Source organism: Gossypium raimondii, chromosome 8 (assembly GCF_025698545.1).
Source record: "Gossypium raimondii isolate GPD5lz chromosome 8, ASM2569854v1, whole genome shotgun sequence".
In the NCBI taxonomy this organism is placed as follows: domain Eukaryota; kingdom Viridiplantae; phylum Streptophyta; class Magnoliopsida; order Malvales; family Malvaceae; genus Gossypium; species Gossypium raimondii.
Window position 1 is genome coordinate 23,997,217 of NC_068572.1, and position 23,493 is coordinate 24,020,709.

Below are 23,493 nucleotides of genomic sequence, written 5' to 3' on the forward strand. Positions count from 1 at the left end.
CTTTACAATACTATAAGAGAAAGAAAAATAAAAGAAGTAAGCATAAAGCTCAGTAAGTTTACTAGCAAATAAATAACAACATTTAACACAAATAATTAAACTCAAATGTCAAGATATCTAGTTTACTCTTTATTTAATCTCATTCTCGTTCTCTTGCTGGTTTACTTAGTTAACTCATGATTGTAACTTATTCTTCTCTTGCTGAAACATTGAGTATCAATTGATAATATAGTAAGTTCTTAACTCTTATAACTCATCTGAGCTTGCCATTTATGCTTTTAAATGAACTTTCATTAACATGATTCGTTTACCACGTTGGAATAATAAGGAGATACTTGGGTATTTTCTGATAATAACATGCCAAAGCCATGTCCAAGACATGGTCTTACATGGGAAATTCTCATATCGGTGCCCATGCCATGTCCCAGACATGTTGTTACGGGGGACCTCTCATCTCGGTGCCAACGCCATGTCCCAGACATGGTCTTACATGGGACCTTTCATCTCGGTGCCAACGCCATGTCCTAGACATGGTCTTACACAGGATCTCTTTACCCAAATGTCATGACATTTGTATCCGATACGTTCCTAATGTTTCAACGGGGCTTTTATCACTGATTCTCTATCATCTAATACTTAAGTCAACATTAGATATTTTCATGAAATAAATACATAATTGCTGAAAATAACAGTATTAATAATAATTATCAAAATATTGCGTTTATTTACCATAAACTTACCTCAGTACAAAAATGTGATCAAATCTAACACTTTAGTCCTCAATCTTTTTCTTTCCCTGGTCTAGCTCCGAATTTTGTTCTTCGTGATCTATAATTGAAAATTTAGATTATTTAATACCTACATTCATCAAAACAGCCCTCGCCTCTAACTTTGACAAAATTATGATTTTGCCCCTAAACTTTTACATAATTACACTTTTGCCCCAAAGCTCGGAAATTAAACTTCATATCTTATTCTTATGTTTTATAACATGCTGAACATTTTTTTCTTCTATGACAACATCAAATTCCTACTCTATCACTTACTTATGAACATTAGGTATTTTTGCTGATTATGTCAATATACTCGTTTTCACTTAAAATCGACTAGCAAAAATTGTTTAACATAATTTATAGCTTCATATTCTACCATAAAACATCAAAATAAACATATTTCACCTATGGGTATTTTTCCAAATATGAACCCTAGGTTAAATTATTACTAGAATAAGCTAAATTAAGCTACCGGGTTTCTAAAAACGTAAAGAACATTAAAAACGATGCTAGAACATACTTACAATCGAGCTTGGAAGCTTGAAAAACCCTATCCATGGTTTCCCATTGTGAAATTCGGCCATGGGGTTGAAGATGATCAAAAATTGACTTTTAATTTTGTTTTTAATTCATTTTAATAACTAAATGACTACAATACCCTTAATGAAAAACTTTGGAAACATGCCTAACCATGTCCATTTTTTTCCACCAACTTAACCAATGGTCTAATTACCATATAAAGACCTCCAATTTAAAATTTCATAACAATTGGACACCTCTAACATATAGAACTCCACTTTTGCACTTTTTACAATTTTGTCTTTTTGACTAAATTGAGCGCCCAAACGTCAAAATTTTTGTATGAAATTTTCTTGAAATATTTCCATGAAATTGTAGGCCATAGAAATATAATAAAAATAAATTTTCCCTCATCGGATTTGTGGTCTCGAAACCACTGTTCCAATAACCTTAAATTTGGGCCATTACATCAACAGAGTTCCAATGTGAGTTAAACTAGTGTCATTCCGAGGACACAAAAAGGGCATTGCAAGAATGGGTAGGGGAGAAAGTCACGGGTCACGGATCAAAGCTCATGATGATTATGCAAAGAATGTAACACCCCTAACCCCGTCACCGTTGCCAGATTAGGGTTACAGAGTATTACCGCACATATTGAATCAAATGACATACAAAACCATCCAATTATTAATTTAAATATCAAATATTCAAAACCAATCATAATTCATAAGATATATACAAACACGAGCCTTATAAAGAGCTTACGAAACTTAAAAATCAAGTTAGAAACAATTAAGGACTAATTTGAAATAAAATAGAAAAATGTAGAAAAATTGAAAATATGGGTCACACAGCCGTGTGGCCCAGAAACATGGTCGTGTGGCCAAATCGTGTACAATTTGAAAATAAGGTCAGATGGCCGTGTGGCCAGACTGTGCGAAAATCAAAATAGGGTCAGACGACCGTGTCGCAGATTGTGTGCCAATCCGTGTGTGATTCAAAATAAGGTCACACGGTCATGTCTCCAGGCTGTGTAACAACCTGAGACCGTGTGGGATAAACCTACACTAAAATTAAATAGGCCACACGGTCGTGTGACAACCCGTGTGCACTTAAAATGACTTCCAAAACAAGCCAAAACAATACACATTTCTTAAGTGCCAAGCCAAACCAAAATCAACCATTCACATGCCTTCAAAACACACTTGAATAAGCTTAAAACATACCAAAAACATGCAACCTAAGTGCCTAACCAATATGCCCTCATTGGCACCACATATAATCAACATTTATGAACCAATCAAATCATCCATTCTAGCCTTCTAACTATCATTAAACACACCAAACTTGTTACCATACAATCATTCAAAAATACCATTAAAACAAAACTTATAACTACAAATTACCAAGATACCAAATATGCAATACATATACCAACTTTGCACATAAGTGCACTTACAACTAAAGTAACAAAACATGTCCAACATTTGCAAAATAAGTATCCTATATACATGCCACAAGTAACAACAATTCAAGTCTTCAAAATCTATCGATGTTAGAAGATGGTAGGTGCGAGCTCCGTTGATCTGATCGACACGCCCCAGTTACCCAAAATCTACAGAACATAATAACAGGAGTAAATATATACAATAATTAGTAAGTTCATACAATTCAATTCAATAACTTACCTTATTCATTTAATAGATAATTGAAAATAACTATTCAAACTAATATCCCTATCATGACAAAGTTCAATAACTCTAAATCAGTAATTAACGATCATACAGATAGTCAAAATTCATATTTTGTCCACGTTAATAATACAATGTATATATTTTGATTTTCTGATGGAACTTTGTAAAAGAACTCACTACACAAGTGTAAAAACATTTAATGCTCATTCGAGCTAATCGAGTACAGAAATACATGTGTCAGTTACCTGTTCAGGTTAAACCATTGACAACACAAAAAAATAGCCTGGCTAGGGCTATGTATACATGTAAGGTTCCTAGTCTAGGCTAAAGCTTTAAAATGACAACGAATTACCAGTCCAGGCTAAATCTGTGTTACATGTATATCCGAGTCCACAACAAATGCTAGAGCTCCATCTAGAACAGGAATCATTCAGAAACCTCATGTATGAGACTTTTACTCGGTCTCTCAGATTTTTTCTCAGAATTTGATTTATTACCGCATAGTTTGATTTCCATTTCAATAGTTTATATGCAAATATGTAACAACATTTAATAACGAGTTGTAACTACACAAGATAGTATGAACTTACTTGTCAAGTGATTCAACTATCGGGCACTAATTGATAATTTTTCCTTTTCCTCATACGTTCTCTGATCGTTGAGATTCTTGATCATGCAAGAGAAGAAATTTTGGCCGAAAGCTTGCTACCTTCAAGTTTTGACTATTTTTTCAAAGTGAAAGGAAAAAGATGATGGCCAATTTATCTTTTGTTTATTTTAATTTTGCTTAATTACTAAATTACAATTTTACCCTTTAAAAATTAACTTAATTTCATGTTATAACACTCCAAAATCGTCCACTACAATTTAAGGCAATTAAACCTATAGTGATTAACTTTTGCATCTATTTCAGTTTAATCTTTTTACCTAATTAACTATCTAAACGATAAAATTTCTTAACCAAACTTTAATATAACACTAATAAATACTTGTAAATATCAAATAAATAATATTTACTAACTGACTTGTCAGAATTGTGGTCCCAAAACCACTGTTTTCGACACCACTAAAAAACAGGATGTTACAAAGAACGTGCCATAGTGGTCAATGGATGAAATGGGGCTCATTTGATCCATATGAACTGGCTCAATTCATGGAACCCATGGATAAGCCAATCTACTTGAAGTTTTGGTGGCCTAGTGAAACACTCCAGTAAAACTAGAGTTACAAGGGTAAATAAGGTAAATCATAAAGGGATAAGATTGTATAGTGTTTAAATCCCTTAGGACTTTCAATTGTAGGTAGGCTTTAATCTTGACCGTCGATTTAACTCAATTTGTATCGGTAGTTTCGAGGAGCTCAATTATAAATAGAGGCTTCCCTCTTTATTTGTAATTTGTTCACTCCATTCATAGTTTGAATATATTTGAGAATATTTACTCAGACACTTGGCATGCTATTTTATTTTGGTTTTTCTATTCTTCGTTGCTCTTTCATTTTGAGTGTGTTTCTACTATATTTTCGGTGCCTTAGAGGAATGCTATGAGAATTCTCACTTAGTGATAATTAGGTTGACTTAGGCGCATTTGAAGCGTATAAATTGCCTAAGGGCACACGGATTGTGAGACGAAAGGTACACTTAGACATTGTTAATTCCTAACTACTATAGGTAGTAGCCAATTGAGTCTTAACTCGATTGGCATGAGCATTGTTACCAATGCATGAGGACATGGGTTCGAGTGCATTGAAGCGCATTATCCTCTTAATAAAAAGGTTGGGGAGGGGTTATGGGTAGTTCTAGGCATTATATCAAAAAGAGCATATATGATTAGGAAAAGAAAAATATTATAATTAGTAAGCTATCAACATTAATAAATTTTTCTTTAATATAAAATATTTAATAAATAATAAAACTTAAGCTTATTTTATTTTGTTCATACATTTACATTCTAAGCTAAAACTTTCTTTGTAAAAATAATTTATGTATGTTTAAGTATGAGAATTACTACTCACATAATTATCTTTATAATTAACTTAACAACTTTTTATGAAAATTGCCTATTTTTTATTTATTACGAAATTATATGTTTAAATATAAGTAACTTCTACACATGATTTTAATTAATTAATAAATTGTGGATTAATCTTATATATCGTAAAGATATATTATATTATTATATTTGTATTTATCATTATTATATATCATAAATTTTATTAATTAATGATTTAAATATACATAAGATCTTTTAATCCTTAAATTTATAGGATTTTAGACTTTGAAATAAAGATACTAAGATTTTTCTACCTCAGCAATTGAATTTTAATAGGAAAAAATACTAACAATTACTTAATATTACAAAAAATTATAAATTATATAAATTATAATTATTGTTAATATTAATTATAAATATTTTAATATTTCTATTATTGTGTTTGTTATTTAAAATATATTATGTGCAAGGCACATGTGTCAAAACAAATAAATGAAAAAAAAAACCAGCAACAACATAGAACATACACAACTAGAAAAAACTATACAGAAACTCGAACAAAGTTGACAAAAACTGAATACTTGAAATATTTTCTTTCTTTTCAGAACCTGATGGGGGTCTAATGTGGATATAATTTTAGTATATTTGAATGCCTAGGACTTTTCATCTCTTCTGGAAGTTAAAAGCCTTGATCGACACTGCAAATATGGAGCCGAAGAGCACACATATTCCAACCACTACCATTGCAACGATTTCCACAAATTCATTTCTAAAATCGAAGTAGTTTCTTACAAAATGTTCCACTGTTTCTCCAGAATCAAATTTCTCATTTATGTCTCCATACTGTGAAGCTATTAGTCCATAAATTGTCCAAGAAACGGGGCATGCCCAATAGTACCATCTCCACCATATAGGAATCCTCTGTCATATCAATAATTTCAACCATTACCCCATATATATAGTTTCATTCTCTGTATTAAGAAAGTTGCAAAAGGGTTTCTATTGCTTACTGTTCGGGGGATGATGAATCCGGAGAACAGATTCCATATTGCAAAGAACGCAGATGAAACTATGGCAGCAATATTGTGGTTTGGAGTAACAGCCACAGCCATCATCCCATAGAAGGTGAAGTATAAGAATGTGAAATACATGAAGAACAGATACCAGAAGAATTTGGCTGCTGTCCACTGGAATCCAATCATGGCATACACTATAACTCCGTAAATGGCAGTTTGAACTAATACGTACGGCAGCTCAATCACAACCTGCAAAATAATTGGTAAGCATCAGCTTGTTGGATTAGTTCATTGCAAATGTTTGATTCTTAATCTCTAAAAGGCAATATTACCTGTCCAAATGCATATGGCAGCGCTGAATACATCCCAGTTGCTCTTTCTCTATAAAAGACTGTTCTTTCAACTGCCACAACTGGTTGGACTGATGCACAATTTTGGAATCCTATAAAGAGAACCGCAGCATACATAGAACCCATGGAATTGAAAACATCTTGTTCCCTTGTTCTGCGTTATCAAGTAATTTGATTGGTTTAGAGATTAAAACACTGATTTTTTTATTGCATGTCATTGCATTGTTTGCATTAGATTTTCATATACCTTTTGGAGCCTATATCCCAAAAAATGGTCCCAAACAATAGACCAATAACGGTTGTGAATAAAAATCTCACTGCATTGTATGGTGGGTTTCGCCAGTAAGACCAGTACTGCTTCCAGAGGCAAGCCATACATTGAGTAAGCAAAGATTGTGAATATCTAGTCTGAAAGTATAAATCCTTGGAACCTGGAGCAGGACTGCTTAGTTCCTTCACCAATGCCTTGTTTCTCCTGTACCATTATTTTATATTGTCAATGGTTGTATAACCAACGAGTTATGAAATTAACTTTAATAATCTTTCAAGGACTTGGATAATTATGTTATAATATGACAGTTTTGATTCCAGATTAGTTAATAGCTCTCCAATAGCATAACCCTTAAACACTTTGACTTGATATGATTTGAGCTTAAACCATGAATTTCTGAGTCTTTCAGGTGATCCTACCGATATAGTTCTGAGTTCTTGTATATGTCGGCGAAGTTGACACCAAGGGCTTCTTCTTGTGCTGCTGACGTAATCTCCAACATCCAGGTTGCTGGATTGTAACCATCCTTTATCTTTGGGATTCCATTTATTTCCTTCAAGAAGAAAAATCTCGGGAATTTTGTCACAGCTATAAAATAAATGCCACAAAATATCATGCATTAATGCGACTAACCTCAAAATATTTTATCAGATAGCAAGAATGGTGGCCTAATGGACCCATATATATTTCTTCACCTCCCCTTTTTAGCAAAAGTAGCTGTTTTTTGTTGGTTTTGTAATTGTATTAGTGTTAGCAAGCCACAAGATATTAATGGAAGCCAAAACTGGGAAATGACTCACCTCATCAAATGCATCAAATATATCAATGCTTGGTTGGTGGATGGTACACACCACAGTTCTTCCTGTATCGACAGTGTTCCTCACTGTTCTCATTACCACAGCTGCAGCCCTAGCATCAAGACCAGAGGTAGGCTCATCCATGAATATTATGGATGGGTTGGCGACAAGTTCAACTGCAATTGTTAGCCTCTTGCGTGCCTCAGTTGACAGGCCATTCACCCCGGGCAATCCTACAAGTGCTTCTCTCAGTGAGGTTAGCTCCACAAGCTCCATAACTTCCTCAATGAACATCTGTAAACACCAAATTGATTTAAAACAAATAAAGCTTTTTAAAGCAAGCACATCTTAACTTGACCCTTAACTACGTATTGACTTTCAAAACATGATCTCTCTTTTTGGTATTTGTCGTTTTTTAGTTCTTTAGTTGATTTAAAATCAATGTATCCAACAAACTCAAACAACAGAAGTGTTTCTGAATGATAATACATCTTTATTCTGTAGAAAATATAAGATAGTAGAAGCAATTTTCAGCATACCGTCTTGGTCTCAGGATTGACCTCTGGGGGTAGTCTAAGCCATGCGGAGAAAAGCAAGGACTCATAGACTGTAACATGTGGGGAATGGATGTCTGGTTGCTCACAATATCCGGATATGCGAGCAAATGTTTCCTGTTTCTTTGGATATCCAGAAATTTTGATGGTTCCCTTAACATACCCACCGGATTTTCTTCCTGCCAACACATCCATTAGAGTGGTCTTGCCAGCACCACTTATACCCATCAGAGCTGTTAGGACTCCAGGCCTGAAAGCACCACATATTCCCTTCAAAAGTTCCAACCTGTCCTCAGAAATGCCTTGAGCTTTCATCTCCTACAAGCATTATAAAAATGAAGTTTAGCAACTCTCACCAAGCTGTGTTTCCTCGTTACCAATTTTGAAACATATCTTTGCCTCCTGATAAAAATAGAGATACCTGTGGCATATCTACAGCATATCTGATTTCATCAAAGCTCATAGACAAGGGTTCAAAAGGAAGAACCATGCCCCTCTTCCTGCTCTGATTAGCATCATTGACACTACCAACTTTTGCAGAAAGTGATCTAAATGATACACTTCTTTGGCTTTCGTTCCCTCCCCCTGCATTATTTTGGCATTGATCATGTCACAGCATTAGTAATACAATATAGCATCTAGGAAATTAACTCACTGTTGTTTAATTTAACAAATGACTCACCAGAAGAACCTTCTCCCCTTGATGACAGGTCAACTTTTTCTCTTGCCTTGCTAGCAATTTTCTCAGCTAATGTTTCTTTACTTATTACAGCTTGAGGCTTCCCAAATGCTGAATCAAATCAATCTATAAGAAAATAAGCTTCATGTTTGAAAACCAACAAATCTAATGAGAGAAACTTACGGTCAAGATACTTTAATGCCAATGTGAAAAGGAAATTGAATAGGAAACAGTATCCAATCAAAGCCCCTACACCAATCCAGTACCAACGTGCTTCAGGGAAAATTCCACGAGACTTTAAGATCAAAACTCCTAATGGCTCAGTAGAGTTGGGAGGAACCTACAATACAAATATTTTCATATTTTCAGCATTTGCAGCTGATCAAAATTAACAAAGTTCCCTATTTTTCATGCTTCAGTATCAAATTTGCTTCTTTTGTCAGCATTCAAGAAATTGTTGCATACTTGTCTCCAACTCTTCCCTAGAAATTCATTTACAGCTATGGCATTCTGCCCATACATCAATGGTGAGATCCAGTAACCCCATATCCACCATTTCTTGACAGCATCTAATGCAGCAAAATGTGGTAATCAACATCAAAACTCTATACACACTACTTAGGAAACAAAGATAACAACCATATTAGTTAGTCCTTTGATTTTTTATCACCTCGGGTTAAGACGAATCCTCCCATAACAAGAACTGCAAGCATGGCAAATGAACCGCAGGTATTTGCAACAATTATATTTCTTCCTAAGCCTCCCATGAATCTGAATAGTGCTGATGCCATTTGGCTAAGACATAGGAGCAATAAGTATTGCTTGAAAAACCTGCCGATAAGAGCTTTATTAAATCATGAGACACAATTATAACAATGTACAACAGATACAAAAAAAGTATAGCTAGTTTCCCACCTCCCTACATTTGGGTCAAAGCCAATTACATAATAACTCATCAAAACCCATAGAGTAGCATCTAAGATGCTGATTGGAATCTTAAGAATCCAAGTTGGTAGAGAATATGCCCACGAAGGATAGAAGAGAAGGTCCCTTTGCTTGTAGAAGACAGGAAGTTTCAAGATAGTCAATGTAAGCTCTGCGAACCCATTGAACATTACCGTAACTAGAATAAAGAACAAAGCTCCCATAAAAATCCCACCATCTGTTATTGTATCTCGATGCATCTCTATCCTTAGAAAAATTGTCACTGTTATGAACCCAATGAAAATAAGCTGAAAAGTTCATCAAGAAGAGAATCATCAGTTCGGACATAAAATGTTGAAAGCATAGGAAACATTTCAAGTAATTTTCTTTACTCACTTGAAACATTTTGAAAACGTAGACAAACAAGTTCCTCTTCATTAGAAGAAGTTCCCTAGACAGACAAGCTTTTAGTAGCTCCTTCTTGGGAACACCATACTTGTCTTTTGATAAAGCATCTGGATGGCTTTTGGACTTGTCAAATGGGATTGCAAGATCATCGCCTAGTTTTTGCCCAATGTGGAAGGACTGAAATGCTTCAGCAAATTCCTTGACTGAGATAAAACTGTAAGGCTCGTCTATACGTGTCCAATACTGCTCTTGGTCTTTCTTTGACGTCACCTGTTGCACCCCAAATAATTTACAGCTATATTCAAACAGTATCTGAGTGTTTTATAGTAATAAAACTAACAAAAAAAATTATGAGCATTAGAATTACTTCCTGTAAGAAGTCAGCAACTCCTTTTCTTTTAGGACATTTGAAACCCATGTATTTGAAGAAGTCAAGCACATTCTCCCGAGGACCTTGATATACTATCTGTCCATCTGAAAGAAGAATTACATCGTCAAACAGTTGGTATGTCTCCGGAGCTGGTTGGAGGAGAGAGATAAGAGCTGTTCCATTGAGGATATGAATGGACTGTCTCAACGAATTCACTATTTGGAACGTTGTTGAACTGTCCAAACCGGTAGATATCTCATCCATGAAAAGTGCCCTTGCTGGCCCAACCAGCATCTCACCTGTATGATATTTAGTGTTAAAAAGAAGGCATTAAAATCATGATTCATAAATCCACAATTCCGGAAATCAATTTTCTGTCAAGTACTTAATATTTTACCTGTAGTGACCCGCTTCTTTTGTCCACCAGAGATACCTCGTATCATTTCATCTCCCACCATGGTATCCGCACAAACTTCAAGCCCTAATATCTGCAAACTTCCAATATTAGATACTGGTGAAAAGATTCTATATCATTTATCATCATTTATTGGTCTCCATAGCTTGGGCCTGAAAATTTTACCTTAAGAATGTAATCTGTAACAACACCGGCTTCTTGTCCCTCTAGTGCAGCCGCCTGAAAAATTTAATAGTAGCATGTCATTTTAGTAAAACAAAATCTCCCTAATGAAATGAACAATTACAAAGAAATATATTTGACATATATTTATAGGGTCTCCCTACTATGTTGTCATACCTTCATATAGATATCAATATCAGGATCAGGCTTGATATTTGCTTCTTTCTCTCTACGAGACAACTCTGCCAACATCTCTGCCAATTAATAGCCAAAAAAAAAAAAAAACCATTAACTGGAGAACATAGAACTGTTGAGACAAATCTGATGTCAATGTTCAGGATAATTCAATTTTACCATAACGAGGTCCAACCCCTTGACATCTTGCAGAAAAGGCTAATGTTTCTCTGACTGTCATTTCTCCTATATGAAGATCATATTGACTTATATAAGCTGATGTTCTCTGTGGTACAAATTCTTCCATTCCATGTCCATTATAAGTTACTCTGCCTGAAAACTGAGATTTTCATATGTGCCCATATTAAAGCCAATCAACTAACTCCCCAGAAAGAAAAGTGGAAATGGAATGAAATTTGGCTTCTTACTTTCAAATCTTTACCGAGTTTTCCAGCCAAAGCCAATAGTAATGTAGTTTTGCCTGAGCTTGGAGGCCCTAAAAGCAACGTCATTCTGCACAAGTTTGATCAAATAAGTCAGTGGAGCCAACATTTGAAGAGATTTTGACTGAAATCTGATGAAAAACATAGTTATCTTCTTACCTTCGGGGTTTAATAATTCCACTAACGTCATTGAGGATTGGAAATGGTTTCTTTCTACTGGGAAGAATATGCAAGTTGCTCAACAATCCCTTCAGAAGAAAACCATGAATTTAACAAAAACTTGGTAAGGTCAATACAAAATAAAGCTTAGTTTCTGATTCAACAAAGAGTACCTCTACAATGTTTACAGAGAAGTTGAACATGGTAGGCAATGCTCTATTCCCCACATAAGCTTCTGCTTCCACATTTAAATGCTCAAACCGGACCTCAATTGTAGGCATATCAAGTCCAACTCTATGGTTTGAGTTTCATAATCCATATATATACACCAACAATTTACATCAATTTGAATGTGCATCAAACAAGCAGAAGAGAACAAGAAGACCCAAATTTCAAATAAATGAATAAAGAAGAAAAAGAAAATACTTACCTATCTATGCGTTCCTTAAGCTTCAGCAAGAATCTTTCATTATCTTCTTCTGCTATTCTCACCAGCCTTTCAAGCAGATTCCTTCTCTCAACGAAACCAAGGTTCTTTATATCAATCTCCCTCGACTGCCCATCTTGTTCAGTGAGTATTCCCCTCCTTACTCGCAAATAGGTAGGCAGTTTCTGAATAGCGGCCCATTTCAATGCATTTTCATCGTCTTCTTCATGAGAAGACATGGAGAAAGCTTCCCTGACATTGTTCCTACAAATGCTAGAACTTCCAATACGTGCACTGCTCACTCCAAATGCATCAGTACCGCTCTCCATTTTTACCCAATGCAACACTTTTTCAGTATTCCTAGAAGAACTTGAAAGCAGGTTCTTTGTCGCTTTCGTACAAACGAACTTTATTCAGTTCATGAATTTTAGAGCTGCTTACCGTAAGATATATGAGTATCTTTCTCGAGTTGAGTGTTTTTAAATGTATTGGAGTCAATGGATAGAGAAAAAACATTAAAACAAACAAAAATTTTCGTTTGTCTTACTAGACTCTTTGTCGGAAGAATCACATTACGCTTGATTCCTTTTATACATATACATATATAAATATAAGTTGATGAAGCATCAATGATATTTACAACTTGAAACTTAAAAATTCATAACAAATAATTCGGTAACTTTTCTTTATGCTTAATTATAGGATGACGTATATTTCTGAAAATAATAATAATAATAATAATAGAGGATGATGCTATGAAAAAAAAGAAAAAAAAATAGTGGATGATGCCATGGCTTACATGGAGAATTAGAAAAAAAAAAGTCATTTTAAAACTTAATTAGTAAATTAAGCCGTTTCCCAAAATTTAGGGACAAGTCGTTTTTGAAGAGAAAAACCGAAAATGCGTCTTTGGAAAAAATGCTTTTCAGAAAATGCTTTCTACAAAACGCATTTTTTTATGCATTAGATCCTCTAGTTAGATGGTTAAATAATAGTGGTTTCATTTATGAGTCTCAAGTTTGAGTTCTCTTCAAACCACATTTGTATTTTTTTATTTTATTCTGTTTCAATTTTTTTATTTTTTATTTTTAATTAATACTTTTTAAGTTTTTTATGTTAAAAAGTTTGGGCTTTTTTATTTAAATAACCCAAATAATTTAATTAAGTACCAAAATGACCCACTTTTTTAATTAAACACCAAAATGACATGAAATCTACAGTAAAAGTTAGTGGAGCCAAATTATATGGCGCCACCCACTTGCCACATCAGTAGGGAGCATTAAAAAATTAATTTTTTGGTGGAGCCATGTAAAATGGCGCCACCTGTATAAATACTATGGAAATACTGCAAGTTCTGGATAAATGGGAGGCTTCAAAGCAATTTTCCATTTTCTGGTGGAGCCAACTTAAATGGCGCCACCAGATCAGACCTGACACCCTTCTTTTATTTTTATTTTTTTTATTTTTTATTAACTTTTGTCTTTTTCTTTAAATTTTTTCTTTTTTAAGTTTTATATTTTTTCTTATTTTATTTTGTTTATTTATTTTTATTAATTTTAAAAAATTTGAAATGTATATTTGAAATGTTTTATAATATATATTTTTTAAAATTTTAAATATTATTTTTAAATTATTTTAAAATTTTGAATATTATTTTTAAAATATTAAATATATATTTTAATAATATAAAATATTTAAATATTTTAAAGATATGACCTTTCAAATTTATTATTAGTTTTTAATATTTTAATATTATTTAATTTGTTTTATAATATTTTAAATTATGATTTTAAATTATTTTAAAGATATTCGCTTTTTAATAAAATAGCCCAAAAAATTAATTAATTATCAAAACGACCCATTTTTTAATTTGGCTCCACCAACTTTTACTGTAAATTTGTGTCACTTTCATGTTTAATTAAAAATGAGTTATTTTGATAATGAGTTAAATTTTTGTGTTATTTTATAAAAAAAGCCAAGATAATCAAACCATTTAAACCATTTTCAAATTCTATTTAAAAGTTAAAAATAATATTTTATTTAAAAAGTGAAATTTGAATTAATTAAAAATAAAAATATTTTTAAAAAAGATTTATTTGTTAAAAATAAAGTTATTTAAATATATATATATTAGAAAGTAAAATTTAAATTAAAAGTTAAAAATACATATTATACGATCACATCATGTCAAGAATGTGACTAGACATGAAATTAAATATTAAATAAAAAACCAATCTTATATAAGGGGTTTAGTCCCCATTCGAAGAAAGAAAAGAGAGAAAAAAGTTAAGTTACTTAATTTTTTTATATTTTATAGTTATTGTAATATAATAATTATTTATATTGTATTTATGTGTTTTTTATATTATACATATATCAAAATGTCTTCGGAGATCTGATTAAATAAAAAATCATTTTAGTTTCTCTTTTTTCTTGCTAAGCACTACTTTGTTCAACGTGTTTTGATTCATGAATGTGATCTTTATTTAGTTATTATTATTCCTTTTAACTATTTTCTTGCATGAAATTAATTTGTATGTGTTGGTTATAATTTTTAATTTTAGTACACATTTCTAAATTTATATATTAATTTTTAATTTTAGTACACATTCATGAATTTATGTACTTAATATATATTTTAATAGATAAAGACAAAATATTTTATTAATAGATTTAAAATGTTTAAAACTTAAAGAAATTAAATATATTAAAATGTTATGTATAGCCAATTTTAAAATTTTAATATATTTAATATATTTTTAAAATTAAATATATTAAAAATGTTAAGTATAACCAATATTAAAATTATAATATATTCAATATATTTTTAAAAATATATTTTAAAATGTTAATATATTTAATATATTTTAATAGGAAAAGAGAAAATGATTTTTAATATATTTAAAATTAAAACGTAAAAAATTTAAATATATTAAATTTTAAATATGTTAAAAGAAAATGAGTATACCAATTTTAAATTTTTAATAACTGAATATATTTAAATATGTTAAAATTTTGAACATATTAAAAAAATTAAGTGTATATATTATATGTAAGATAAAAGTTGTCGTATGTAAGATAAATTTTCGAGTTTGAATATGCCTAGTTTATATTATATGTAAAACTCTATATATTATTATAGATATAAATTCAATAAAAATAAGTTTTTATTTTATATTTACCCATACAACCTATAGGTTTTAGGATATTATTATTATTTTATGTATTTTTTATTGTTATATAGTTGCCTTTAGTTTTAATGTTTAACTATGGTTAATATTTTATGACAAATCTTCATTCTATTATTAATATATTATTACTTATTTAATTTAACTTAAATAAAAAATACTTAGAATGGCTACGTTGGTATAGTATAAGTGTGATGTTTTTGTTTACTCAACCTTTCAATTTTAGCCTTCAATATATAATTTTATGTTTAAATTATATAGATAATTGATTTATCATATTTTTATAAAAAATTTACCATACAAGATGGTTATCGGGTTTTGAGGTTGCGGTTTCATTTTCCCAAGTACGATCCAGACGAGCGGATCATGTTATACTTACAGATGGCGGGATTTGGGGACGTCGCATTGATCTGGAGGTTTGACCTGAGGGCGAACTTAATATCTGCCTTGGTTGAGCGGTGGTGTACGGAGACCCACACCTTCATATGCCATGCGAGGAGTGCACTATCACATTGAAAGATGTCACTATGCAACTTGGGTTACGAGTTGACGGTGTTGTGGTCATGGGTCGAAGCAATGTGTTGGAACCTTCAGTACTATGCCACAAATTGCTTGGACGGTCCCCTAATGATGGGGAACGAAATTTCACATGCTTGACATTGAAATGGTTGAGAGCAAATTTTAAGGAGTTATTGAGCACTGCCATTAAGTACGAGGTGATGTGTGCTGCACGAGCCTATATTATGCAGTTGATCGGGGGGTACTTATGCCAAACAACACGTCTAATAGGGTCCAGTTAAAGTACTTGCCTCTATTGGAGGATTTTTCTCATGCTGGTAGTTACTGTTGGGGATCGGCAGTGTTGGCCGCATTGTACTATAAGCTTTGCCGAGCAACAAAACATGGGGTTAGTAACATGGCTGGTTGTTTGGTTCTGCTACAGTCTTGGGCTTTATACATGATGTCGTTTCTAGCGGCTGTTAGGCACCAACCATATTCGTGGCCACTTATAAATAGGTAAAAACAAAATTATAGTTAACATTTAACGACTCATAAGTGTGGATAATATTTTCCAAAGTTTAACTGCTAACGTTTTTGTTTCAATTTCAGATGGGCGATGTCTCCGGGAATTGGTGCGAGCCAAACATTAATCATTTACCGCCAAATGATAGAGGTGTATGCCGGAGAGAAAGTAATATATATTTATATGGTTTAAGTAACGTTGATTTAACTTATCCATTTGCAATATGTGATGTGACTTGACTCATTATGTTATATTGTGTAGTTCTTGTGGATGCTGTATTCTGCAATGAACATTGCAACCATTATTCCTCAGTGGGTTCACGCTGAAGCCCATATGTGGTGCATTAACACGCCGGTGCTCAACTTTTCAACCATTAAGTGGTACAACGGTGATCGAGTTATGCTACAATTTGAGTGTAGACAATTTGTGCCGGTCGAGCCAAAATAATTTGATGAAGTCCACGGTAAGACCATGAGGGGGAAACATACAACAGATTGGAGCGTGGAACATCAATCTTTTGTAGCACTATGGAATGCCCGGTACGACAGGTGGCTTGAGATGCACTCGTGCATGTTTGACTTTAGTCCCTCGATTGAATACATGCAGTGGTACATGACTCGATGGCGTGTTTATTTACATGGTGGACAACTTATGATAGTATCAGGTCACAGCTACAGACGTGGAAATAAACCTATGGGGGAGTTAGAGGATCAACATATGGTGGAGCCCAACTCAGAGGACCAACCTTTGAACACATCGGACCAATGGGTTGACGCTTTTTGTGATGAGTTGCAGAGCAGTTCATATCACTCGGACATTGCCGATTCAAGTTCATACCACCCAGACATAGGCGGTTCAAGTTCATATCACCTAAACATAGGTGGTTCGAGTTCATTTCACCCAAAGCAACCACCTATATCATTTGACATGTTTGGTAATAACATGAACTCCACCCCGCCGCAGGCCACGTTCGATCCAGCTGTCAATCTTCCTGATGTGTACAGTACACCCCAACGTCCACCCCGTCAATGAAGGCCCGTGAATCGCTATACCCCGAACGACGATACCACTCCCGGTTCTTTCCAATTTTAAGTTATGTAAATTTCAAGTGTTATGTAATATTTCTTGTAATAGTTTAGGGTTCCACAACTTATATATTAGTATTTTTTATATAATTTATAATATCTTTTATATATTTAAAGTTGCAACTGTTAATTTTAAGTAGAAAATTAACACTAAATAATACAAACTTTATTTCTAAGAGATCATAAAATGCAAACATCAGGTACAACATTTAATTTCTTTTAGACCGTGAAGATTGACCAGTGTAGACCTTTCCATGGGGACATTTGCTCCGATTGTGGCCAACTGTTCTACATATGGTGCAACATTTTGGATTGACTTGTACTCTTATATCCATGTCGTTCCGAATCCTCATTGTTGTCGGTCTACATTTGATTCTCCTACGTAGTTACCGATCTGGCAACATCTCGAACACAGGCGGTTGCACTTCCCGTGTTGATACATCCCTTAATACGAGGAACTCGTTACCCTAAATATGCAACGTACGTTCAAGTGTGTACACATCATTGATATATTGTTCGGCATTCAAACTGTAGGTAGCACACGCTGCAACCACATGCGCACACGAATAACGTAGTGTTTGGAACATCCCGCACTCACATCGCCTGTTTCGGAGATCAACTCTGTAGGACCGTGGCGGGATCCCTGACCGGTGACTGATATACTATGTCACTCAAAAAGTGTCCAAATTTCGGGAATATAGTTCTGCATTCATTGACCTAGCCCTTTGAGTTCACGGCATCCCTAATTTTTTCGACGTACACGTGTCCTGCCTCTAACTGTTTTGCTTGTTTCAACCCCATTTTTGGCATTAAGGCTGCTAGCCTATAAAATGTGGCTGAAAAAACTGCTGAAATTGGCAAGTGACGTGTATGCCTCAAGACGGAGTTAACGACCTCAACGAGGTTAGTTGTCATTTGACCATACTTGTACCCCTCGTCAAAACATCGAGTCTATTGCCACGGCTCCATGCTACCTAACCACTGTCTGAGAGAAGGATTGGACCCCGGCATATCAATCTCTAACCTCGCCAACTTATGTCTGAAACGGTGTGCTTCCAGCTCGTATCCTACATATGTATTCCAATTTTAAGTTATGTTACTATTCGAATTAGGAAATGGACTCGAAATAATTACAAATACGAATTTAAATATGATATTTTTACCCATTATTCACAATTTTTTGTGCCAGTCTTTGTTCTTGTACTGATTGTAGAAGTTAACAGCGATGTGACGAATACAATAGATGGACCTCCATGGAACCTCAGATTGTCGAATCGCAGCAACAAGACCCTTCAATATGTCGGAGATAATGCAAATGTTGTCTTGCCTGACAACATGTCTCCGTAAGTTCTGAATGAAATACGTCCACGATTCGGAGTTCTTAGACTCCACGATGGCAAAAGCGATCGGTAGTACATTTCCGTTACCGTCTTGTGCAACTGCAATCAGAAGTATTTGCGTGTATTTTCCATAAAGCCATGTTCCATCAACTTGCACTAGTGGTTTGCAGTAGGGGAAGGCTCTAACACATGGATCGAAAGTCCAGAACAATCGACGAAAAACTCTTCTCCCCAGTTCCAATTCTCCATTAGGGCCTCTATAAGGCAACGTTCAAGTGCTTGTAGAAGCATCGGTTGAACAGAACGAGCGAAGAAGGAGGAGCGGAGCAAACTAGTCAGGCTCTAGAGAAACACGAGATTTGATTCTAGTTTCCTATGCTTTAACTTTTATTGTTGTTGTTATGAACATGTCTATGCATATTTGTTATGTTGTTATTCTAAATTTAATTAACATGGCTTAAATTTAATTCATATTAGGTTGATTTCATTTCGTCTACTTAAGTTATTAAAATCATGTTTGTGTTATTATAGGTCTTGGTAAATTGTTTGATTAAGTAAAACCATGATTATGTTATACTTGCACGATAATTGCAAGGTAACTAATGAATTAATTATTAATCGTGTTGAAATTGTAATTAATTGATACAATACTTAATCAATACATGTTTAATCTTCTAATGTAGTGAGGTTTAAATTAGCGAAGGTATTAAACGGTACATTAGCCTTACATAACTTGCAAGATTATTGTGGTTAAACTATTTCAATGCGTAAATATATTGTTACCTCACTTAATCTTTTACTTGCTTTTAAAATTGATTAATTGTTTGAATTGACATAGTAATATGTTCAAGAGATTAGTTAATTTAGTAAGTCTGTATGTTCTATAATTAACAAATTACCAAGTTACCATGAATTTATTCGTAACAACATGAACATTGTTTTAGTAATATTAAATTAAGAAATGTAATTGATCTAACACAATTATGTTATATTGATTAAAACTCATCTTTTTGAAATCGTGCATTGGAATTTTTACTTTTTATTTTTATTTTACTTAGTTAAATTTTAGTTTTTAATCACTTCCTTAAAATCAAAATATTTTTAATCACCAAAGTGTTTGATTTACATTTCATAAATATTTTTCTTTCACAGTCCCTGTGGTTACTGTAACACCCCAAACCTAGCCTAGACGTTATGGCCATATCTGTCAATGTCACACGATAGTGTTTTGAAACCTCGTTGTTACGTTGAAAACATTCCATGTTATTATCTTTAGTAAATCGTTGTTAAAACTTAGGAAGTCGTCTTTATTCATTTAAAACATTTGTTTTGAAACATCCCTTGTTGCGGAAGCTTTAATATAACAGTCTAAGTGATCATACGTTTAGAAACTACTTTAACTTTTTGAAAAGTGAATTTCCTACGACCAGCAGGTATAAATTCATAAAGTAAAATAAATAAATAAAAACCCAAAATTTAAAACCAAAGTCCCAGAGGGTCCTTAAATTACAACCCAAATAATCAATAATAATTAAATCATAAAATATAAATTGAAAACCATGAAGTCCAAAAATTTCTGTGGTCACCGCTGAGTCCTCCGTTGCATCAATCTATCTAGTCTGGGGATTACTTGTGCACATTAAACAAAAAGGGTGAGTTTACGTAAACTCAGTGTGTAATCCCGCAGAAACAAACAAACAATCAGTATTCACAGTGCATAGTTAAACAGTCTTGGGCCTAAGCCCTTTTCAGTATCAGTGACAGTTTGGGCCTTAGTTGATAGAGGATCGGGCGCGAACCAAGATCGAGTTGTCAAGTCACGGGAAAAGTACTACGAAAACTATAGACACTTGGATCTGAAACGGAAACAAAAAATTAACATTAGCAGCAAAAGATCTATAAAGAAACACCCCAAAACAAGAAAGAATCAGCCAAGAGTCAAAACACTTATTAATAGGGTTTCTTGGAAGCAAAGAAACCGAAATTTAACTCAGAAAGACTCCCAAAAACTGAATGTTTATTGACGCCAAAGAATGTTGCCAAACAGATCCTTGAAGCTTGGAATGGCTGGAAACGCAACAAGAACAATTAAACCAAGTTAATCAATAATTTGACACAAACAAAAATAATTAAAAAAGAACAAACAACAAAAAAGATGGATAAAGTCCTAAGAAGCCTTGAAATCAAGAAAGATTTCACAACTCCCTTCAAATGGCTCTAATCTTCCCTCCAATGTAAAACACGGCAAGAAGAAGGTTGAAGATTGCTCCCACAATAAAAAAGATTGTTAAAACTACTTCTAAAGAAAACTCAAGAGAGAATTCTTGGAGAAACTCAAAGAGAGTTTTCACTTCACAAAAAAAAAATCTGAATTTAATATATCATGTATAAGGGTGGCCGGCCAAGACATATATATTGGCCTCCTAACTACTTTCCTATCCCTATTAGGAAAACTAAAAAAAACCCTAATTGTTGCCTTTCAAGGGAATTTTGTCCAAGGCCTTTCAGTGGGTCTCTTGGACTGAATTCTTACATAGAAATTTATTCATAAAGTCTAAAAATTAAAACTAAGTATTTAAAGAATTAAAATTTTACAAATTGGGCCACTTTAACAATTTGACCTGATTTTCAACTAAGTCTAATTTAAACTTCTTGGTTGGGCTTGGAACATCTTATTGGGTTGTATCTTCAAGAACTTGGGCATGTAATCCGTTCTCTCCCGAAATTGGTTCGTTGATGCTCGTAATTGAGATCCAATGCGCCTTAGTTGCAAGATTCAGTTTCTTGGACCAAGATTTCTAAGATTTGAAATCTTGATTTTCTTGATTCTTGAAATCGCTCAAAACAGCAAAATTGGACCAAGATTCGGTTTCTTGATTTTCTTGAAAACAAGAAAGTGAATCTTGATTTTCTTTTTCCTTTGTATACGCATCTAAGGCCTTGCTAATAAAGTCTTGAACAGTTCTATTTAGTTTCATACGCATTTGCCTGGCCTTTGACCTCGTTATTGGGCCTTGTGGTAATTTGAACGTTCTTGAGCTTGAGTTGGGCCTTTGTGACTTGTATCATTAGCCCATCTCAGTACAGTGTCAAAAATGCAGTAGGGCCTTAGCCCATCAGTGTATCGGTAGCAGTAACAGTTATGCAGTAGCAAAATCCTATCCATCAAGCCTCTACACACCATCTTCGTCCAACCCTACACTCCATGTGGGGATATAATCAACCCACCCATCCCTACACTCCAAGTAGTATCGAATGCGGCACAAAATAGTAGTTTGCAGTTGAGCTACCAGTAAATTAGGCTTAAGGCCTTTCAGTACACTTCCTCTGAATAACAACTTCCAACCCAATGCAATGCAACATACAATTGATGATATGTTGTTATGCAATTTCAGTACATATATTCAGTTCAGATATTAACATGCTCAGTACATATATCATTTAGTCAATTTCACACATTTAGGGGTTTAAGTAGCGCTTACCGACCTTATAGTAGGTTCACAGTCGACTTGGGTGACCCGTGCAACCATAGAAACATTTCAGTAATAATGGGCCCACACGCCCGTGTGTGCTCATGTGGCCCACTCGGCCCAAATTGGCCTTGGCCGTGTAATCCATTTTTAATGTAACCCATGCTAGCTAAATATTCATATATGTTTTCAGTATTTACTTATATGTTCATTCAAAGTTGTCTACTTAAGTCATTGTCCCTAAATCATTTATATCTTGAGCTACAGAATTCCAAATTAAGATCCGCTTGATGTTTTCGAAACTAGAGTCAAATACCTTTCTATCATAAAATTTTTAGATTTTATAGTTTATCAAATAAATACAGTAAAATCTTCAAATCTATCTCGATTCTGTTGTTTGACAGCTTCAACCTTTCCTTACTAAAAATTATTTATCTCTTAGTATAGAATTTGGATGATGTTTTCGTTTGTTTCTTTTGAAAATAGACTCGTTAAATATTTAAAAATACAAATTTAAGCCCCTAATTATTTTTTTACAATTCTTGATTATTTTTCCAAAGTCAGAACAGGGGAACCCGAACCCATTCTGACCTTGTCTCACAAAATTCATTATATTTCATAACTTACAATTTCATTACTTACACTGTTTCTTCCATGAAAAACTAGACTCAATAAACTTTAATTTCGTATGTTATTCAACCTCTAACTCAATTTCCACTATTTTTGATGATTTTTCAAACTACTGCTGCTGTCCAAAACTATTTTAGTGCAGAATATTGATTTCCAAGTTTATAACACTCTTATTTCCTTTCTCTATAACTTTTGGCATCATTTTCTCTTATTTCTCGATAGCAAGCAATTTTGGCTTTTCACCAAATCCCATTTTCTGTGTTTTGGGTACACACCTGGTATCGTTTCTGATGCGTAAGCACTCTTAAGCCTCCAGAACCTCGCTTGAGTAACCACGACTTCGCACAATCACAATGTCGATTCAAAACCACCAACTGCTTGATTAACTCCGAACACACACAACCAATGATTAACAACCAAATCAATTAGAAAATAAACAAAAAAATAGAAAGGGAAAAAGTAATGGAAATTTCGGCAACAACTGGGGAAAAAATTGGCAGAGGAGGGAAAAAAGAAGAAGAAAACTTCAGAAAAAAGTTTGGGTAATTGGAGAGAAAACCAAAACTCTACTTTTTTGTGCAACAAAAAGATAATCATATTATTTTCTGATAACCTCTCCCCCATTATCTC

At 33.6% G+C, this 23,493-nt stretch overlaps 1 protein-coding gene across 2 annotated transcripts; it reads right to left on the reverse strand.

The window, feature by feature from the left end:
• Positions 1-5,496: 5,496 nt before the first annotated feature.
• Positions 5,497-12,574, reverse strand: LOC105791070 (pleiotropic drug resistance protein 1). Of its 2 annotated transcripts, XM_012618952.2 has the most exons (24): positions 12,130-12,574; positions 11,873-11,993; positions 11,700-11,788; positions 11,526-11,610; positions 11,278-11,437; positions 11,101-11,177; positions 10,927-10,980; positions 10,744-10,834; positions 10,344-10,645; positions 9,965-10,246; positions 9,560-9,876; positions 9,315-9,475; positions 9,110-9,213; positions 8,828-8,984; positions 8,648-8,755; positions 8,387-8,550; positions 7,951-8,283; positions 7,415-7,705; positions 7,248-7,331; positions 7,034-7,167; positions 6,591-6,818; positions 6,326-6,497; positions 5,988-6,242; positions 5,497-5,898 (listed from the first exon to the last, which is right to left on the reverse strand). In XM_012618952.2, the coding sequence occupies exons 1-24, from the start codon at positions 12,453-12,455 to the stop codon at positions 5,641-5,643; spliced, it is 4,353 nt and encodes a 1,450-aa protein (XP_012474406.1). In that variant the 5' UTR covers positions 12,456-12,574; the 3' UTR covers positions 5,497-5,640. The 2 variants fall into 2 exon arrangements, with proteins under 2 accessions (XP_012474406.1, XP_052490253.1); XM_052634293.1 differs by lacking the exons at positions 7,248-7,331; positions 11,873-11,993; positions 12,130-12,574 and having other exon boundaries at positions 11,700-11,799.
• Between the last annotated feature and the right edge of the window lie 10,919 nt (positions 12,575-23,493).

Coding starts and splice junctions, on each gene's coding strand:
- LOC105791070 (XM_012618952.2), bottom strand. CDS start 12,455: ATGGAGAGCGGTACTGATGCATTTGGAGTGAGCAGTGCACGTATTGGA. Junction 11,438..11,525: donor AACTCGGTAAAGATTTGAAA/GTAAGAAGCCAA, acceptor TGAAAATCTCAG/TTTTCAGGCAGAGTAACTTA. Junction 7,706..7,950: donor TCAATCCTGAGACCAAGACG/GTATGCTGAAAA, acceptor TGGTGTTTACAG/ATGTTCATTGAGGAAGTTAT.